The 6,106-nt window shown below is 36.9% G+C and overlaps 1 protein-coding gene across 4 annotated transcripts in view; it reads right to left on the minus strand.

Moving 5' to 3' along the window:
* Positions 1-4,847, minus strand: part of LOC117107457 (coiled-coil domain-containing protein 33-like) — a 34,033-nt gene extending 29,186 nt beyond the window's left edge. For 3 of the 4 annotated variants that reach the window (XR_004445233.1, XM_033249156.1, XM_033249154.1), the window contains exons 1-5: positions 4,749-4,847; positions 3,604-3,906; positions 2,516-2,886; positions 1,576-1,727; positions 315-448 (exon numbers count right to left, since the gene is read on the minus strand). Coding sequence is in view for 3 of the 4 variants with exons in the window: in XM_033249156.1 (XP_033105047.1) it covers positions 315-448; positions 1,576-1,727; positions 2,516-2,886; positions 3,604-3,862 (916 nt within the window). In the remaining variant the exon portion in view is untranslated. Of the gene's footprint in view, positions 1-314; positions 449-1,575; positions 1,728-2,515; positions 2,887-3,603; positions 3,907-4,682 lie in introns of all 4 variants that reach the window. The other variant, XM_033249155.1, reaches the window with a different exon arrangement.
* Between the last annotated feature and the right edge of the window lie 1,259 nt (positions 4,848-6,106).

Consider the following 6,106-nt stretch of genomic DNA (forward strand, 5'->3'; position numbering starts at 1 on the left):
ATAGGCACATCATGACTATATGGGCACATCATGACTATATATGGGCACATCATGACTATATATGGGCACATCATGACTATTTATGGGCACATCATGACTATATATAGACACATCATGACTATATATGGGCACATCATGACTATATATGGTCACATCATGACTATATATGGGCACATCATGACTATATATGGGCAAATCTTGACTATATATGGGCAAATCTTGACTATATATGGGCATACCACAGTTTTTTGTCAAAGAAAATTTGATAGTGTGGACAGTGTGGTTTAATTATCAACATAATGAATCTTAATTACCTTCTGTATCAGAATCTACCTCATCTATTTCTATAACAATTGTTTCCTCCCAGCTTGGGAAAAATGTCGGCGTTTTGGCAATACTTGTAGTTTGTTGAGGGGACACCCCTGCATCTTCATCCGACTTTGTAGTCCTGAAAGCGGTGGGGAGGAGAGAATCGATGAAGCATTTGACAACAAAAATGAACAATTAATGGATGCATGATCTTTTAGGAAATACTCCAGATCAATGGTATAATTTATAAGATGTCTGTAATTTAGAGGCAACAATTGGGACAGAAAGGTTAAATGTTAAATGTTTTGGAGTGGGCAAAGTGCGGCCCACATGCAGACTAACAGTGATTTCTTGTGCCCGCGAAAATGAATTAAAAACCTTATGTGTGTGGCCCACAACCCATCTTTGGCTAGAAAAGACCTTGGTTTTTCACGGCCCAACACTGATCATCTGTAAAATGTAAATTAAAACTGAGCATAAAGCGGTGTAAAAGGAGTGCGTAAAAGTTATTGCAAGCACATTAGAAACATAAAAGCCTGGGTGTGGCCCTCTGTGTTTAATAAAAAATTCACTTTGGGCCTCCAACCAATTTTTATGCCCATCCCCTGTTTAAAGGATGATAAACTTTGAGAGGGCCAGCTGCTCTCACAGAGATATTCACAGGTATACTATCTCATGAATCCTACCGACAAGAACCAGAAAAAAAACCTTACAATAAAATAGAAAAATTCAAGACAATCAACATTTATTTTTGAACTACAGTTAAACTTTCCTAAGCTAAATCCAAAATGGCATTGCAAAATTGTTTGATTTAGATAAAATTTGACTTACAGATCTTTAATTAATGGTAAACACAACAATTTGGCATGTAAAATAAAATCGACTTGGAAATTATTCGAGTCAAAGTCGACTTAGGCAAGTACCTGGTTTGGAAATCCATCGGAAAGTGATTAGGTTTACTGTTGGCGTCCCCTGGGCCAACATTTGTGACATTTTTGTTTGTTTCGTGTGTTTGTACTTTGCTTGTATAGTATGTTGTTTTTCCAGAATAAACTGAACTGGACTGAACTGTATCTGTAAACAAACATGCTAATACGAGAAAATAGAGCTAATCAAAGTAAACAACATTATAGTGATGGTGGAAAAATGGTAAAAGATGAGGCAGAAACTTTTTTGAGTCTGTTCAAGTAGCCCCTTTCCAAGGACAATTAAATATGAACATTAAAAAGGAAATAAAAGAATGTAAACTAAGAACACAACCCTTACCCTGAAACATACGGGAAAGGTGGGCTTGAATCTTGTAACAAATTTGGAAGTCCGCTTGCAGCATGCACATGAACAATGACCTCTTCTCTGCCAAGTTGTGACACGATATGTCTACGGTACCGTTCAGAACCTTTTTTCTTGGGTAGAGTTTTCTGCGTTTATCAAAGAGTACAAAAGTTGATTGATGATAAGGCAACTAATTGTTATAATAATAATATTCAAATTTTATGTCACTCAACTAAACAGTGAATTAGTTGACAAACCACTTGGGTATGAAATCAAACACACCCATACTGTAGATAACAGTGTTTCCACAGAGTAATAAATCATGGCTCAATGCAATGCGATTGTTACAAAACTTCTTGTATTTGTAGATTTGAACATGAGTTAGCTGTCAACAACATGTTCAAAGATGTTAATATTTGTACTTAATATTTATCAGAAAATATGGAAACGCATAACATTGTGTAGTAGATCTATGGGGTTTTTGTTGTTGCTGTTTAGCTCATCTTCTTATGTCAGTCTTTAGCAGACACACTATTATTGTTTGTACACAATGTGGTGCTTCTGGGAGTCTTAAAAGGTGGGGGGGAAGGGAAGGCTATCGATGATTAAGTGAGGGCCGCTATATCTCACAAAATAAGGTAATTTTAAGCTACTTGAGCAAAATTTTTTTGGCTTCTTGAACATTTCCAGTAGGGTGGGGGTTGGACTGGATGGAAGACAACTAGATGTTACAAATCTTGTTTTTTTTTTTCAAATTTTCATTATTTAATTTGCTGGGTGGCTCTCATGCTTCAAATGAGAATCTCCCAGATTATAAAATTTTCTTGTTTACTTTTTGTTAAGCTTTAATTTTATGTATGATTGAATAAATTGATTTGTGATTGTTGTGATTGCGATTACATGAATAAAAATGCTTAATAAAATTCATGTTTACTTTAACATCTTCTTTTGGTTTATCTTCAACTTCTGCTGTTGGTAATAGTGGAGGTGGTGGTGGAAGTGTAGGTTCAGGACTTGGTTCAGGACTTGGTTCAGGGGTTTGCTTAACTTTGTTAGCCTTCAATGAATAACTGCAAATGACCCGACCAATGTGAATCGTTATGCCTTCGTCTGGCAGTTTACTTGTCAAGTTTAGAATGTTCTTTTTGACACTGGTAACTGTCATATCAGGACCAGGTTCTGGTAGAGAACCAGGAGACTGGAAGATGACTACCCGAGAGGAGCATTCTTTCACGTTAACATCATTCTTTTTAAAGACATCCACCAGAAGGATGAGGGAAGATTCATCATCATCCTTGAAAATACCTTTTGTTGAAATTGAAGACAGAAATGCAATATAATAAATATTAGTTACAGTACAAGTTATAATAATGAATAATAATACTGTATTATAAGGAGAACTCCCAGTTATAAACTGTTCCAAATGATAATTCACATCGGGCTGTGATTTACAACGCTGTCTGAGTTGGGCTTAATGCGTACTGGGCCCCCTTCCTTTTTTTTTAATTCAATATTTCACAGAGGCTCCGAAATTAAAATTAAAATGTAAAGAAGCGTCATGGGTTACAATTGTTTCAACATTTGTGAGCAGTTCTTTTCTTTCTGTATCATAAATAGGGCAGAGAAAAAACAAGTGACGTGGATCCTCAACTTTGTGTCCACATGCACATTTTGAGTCATTTTACAGACCATAAGCCTCAGTTTAAGCCTCTAAATCCAAGAGGTATTTTAGTATGAATTTGGTTTACATGTTTATCACCAATCTCATATTAATCCTTTGTCTGTCCTTTGAAAGGTGGAATTTATTTAATGTTTCTTTAAAAACATAAATTGACGGAGAGTTTTTAATATGATTATTTAATTCATTCCAGGACTTTACAACAGATGGAACAAATGATAATTGATAAGATGTTTTTCTACAAAATGGTATTATTTTTTTTACTGGGTCCTTTGGAAGAACAGTAACATTATATATAGAAACTCAGTATAAAGTACAAATAAATAAAAATAAAATACACTAACCTTTAGAAATATAAAATTTTACTTTCTTTTGAAATTTCACAGCCTTCCCAACTAGAACTTGTGGTACTTCAACACTGCCTATATTTGTACTGTGCCCCTGCTCTTTGCCATGATTATCGACCTCAAAAAAGACGTCTTTTGTCAGTTTTTCTGAATCTGAACTTTGTAGAGACAACACGACAGAAAATGTCCCCGAAGAGTTCAAACTCAATTCTCGGAGTTCAACAAGAATCTCCAGTTCACATTGTCCAATGCTCATTATCGTTGTAATGAATGTGGCACATACCTGTGAAATTTACTGTCCTGAAATTAAGAGAATAAAAAATAATACTAAAAATAGAGTTACATTATACAGAGGTGGATCCACAGTGTCCAAAAGGGGGAAGGGTGGCCGAAAAGGGGGCCTAAAGTTGGGCCGATCAAGACAACACTATCCTAGGGGGTCCGCAAAAACATGAAAGTGATTTTGAATATCAAAATGTCTCTGTCTCTTTTCGGAGTTACTGTCTTTTTGTTTGATGTAGGTATATTAAATAAGAATAGAGGCCCCTAGCTTAATTGACATCCATCCAGTTTTTGACCTACAATTTGAAAATTTAAGCTATCAAATGTTGGCATTGCACTTTCGCACTTAACTTTTAATTCTTAATTTTTTTACCTCAATGTTTTTCTCACAGTTTCAACATATCATAATATTTTTAATACAAATTACAAAACATGTATGTTTACATACATGATTCAACCACTCACTAGGCCATATATAGAGCCTCAGCCTAGCCTAGGCCTAAGTAACTTTTTCAGAAATAAAAAAGAAAAGCTAACTAGCAGTAACCAAATGACAATAATGTTACTGTAACACAGACAGTGACCAAATGACAATAATGTTACTGTAACACAGACAGAGCTAGGCTGGGAGGAGGTCTAGGTAGGCTAGCTAGCTAGGGTATTACTGTACTAGGCCTGAGCCTAGGCCCTAAGGCTACGCCAAGGGCTTAAGCCTAGGCTACCTAAGGAAGAAGTTTTTGTTGTATTCTTGCAAATTAGTACTTAAGTGCATTAGCGCCATTATATATAATCACCTATATAATGACTAGTGAGTAAAGATACATTTTTACACATAACAATTAGTTCCTCGAATTCAGTACCTAGGCCTAGGCTCTCAAATTTGCAATCTCCTCGCGGTGCAAAAAGCAGCACCAGCTGAGCCTGGCTGAGCTGTGTGTTTGTGCGAAGATTGTATAGCGCCGCCTATATTTAAATGTTGCCTAGCAACACGGGATACCATAAGTATCTTTCTCACGGGACCGGACGCTCATCCATGATTTTACAGGTAGCCCCCTTCCACCACCCAGCAAAACAGTTTAGGCTAACCTCCATGATAATTTTGTCTGCATGGAGCCAAAGCCCAAGCAATTAATTTCCTCGAGTAAGCTAAAAAGCATAAAAAAAATATAGGCCTAGATCTAATTTAATTTCTATGCTATAGAGAAAAAGAAAAAAACAAAAACAAAAAACAGACGAATAATTACCACGGTACAGTACCGTAAAACCTTAATAAGAAGCCCCATGGGCTTAATCTCCAACAGATTCCTTTCTCGAAAACAAGCCACTCCCCTAATCCCCCTACTTCTTCAGTTTGCAAAAGTCATCTCGAAAAGAAGCCCATCTCGAATAGAACCCCATGGGCTTCTAATCAAGATAATATGGGCTTCTTTCGAGATGGTACTTAGGGCTACATTGATTATTATGATAGCCTGTTAATATTATTTTATTGTACTACTACTAGGCCTATTAGCATGGATAAATTTAAAAACAAATGTCGTGTAGTATAGCAATTTTTTGAAAGGAAGACCCTCTCTTTAGTTTGCAAAAGTAAACTCGAAAAGATTTAGCCCATCTCTCCTCGTCGAAAAAACAAAAAACCCATCTCGAAAAGAAGCCCATCCAAAGGTCCTAAGCCCAGTCAGTATAATAGCTAGAGGTTTTGGCGTCCGGGGACAGGAGTAGAAAATTGCGCCCCCTTCCGCCACATTACAGGCATAATTAAAATATTTTGAACTAAATTGATAGTGGCCTATTGGTTGCATATCCGTACCGTACGTCCATATAATGCACTGTAAAAATAAGCACTGTCTAAATATAAACATGATTTAAACCCGAATAACTATTATTTTTCTAGGATGTTCTTTCTAACCAGGGATGGTGCCTGGATTTGCCCGAGGGGGATCCGAGGTCCCGGGGGAGATTCCCCAACGGATTTCCCTGACGAGAGCAGAGTGGGCTTTGTCGGCTTAAAATGTTCCGAAAGTGGCCTGGGGGACGAAGCCGCCGAAAATGTTGGGTTTCAAAGGCTTAGGCCTATATAGGCCTAATAGATTTTAGAGTCTACTACTGTAATAGGCCCCTATGTACAAAATACATAGGCCCCTATGGGAATTTTTTTTTTCACCCTGACGAATTATGGTTTTTCTATACGGCGGGGGGTGGGACAGCTATTCCGAAG

The sequence above is a fragment of the Anneissia japonica genome, unplaced genomic scaffold, assembly GCF_011630105.1.
Source record: "Anneissia japonica isolate Jap-2015-1 unplaced genomic scaffold, ASM1163010v1 scaffold284800_len683186_cov164, whole genome shotgun sequence".
Classification (NCBI taxonomy): domain Eukaryota; kingdom Metazoa; phylum Echinodermata; class Crinoidea; order Comatulida; family Comatulidae; genus Anneissia; species Anneissia japonica.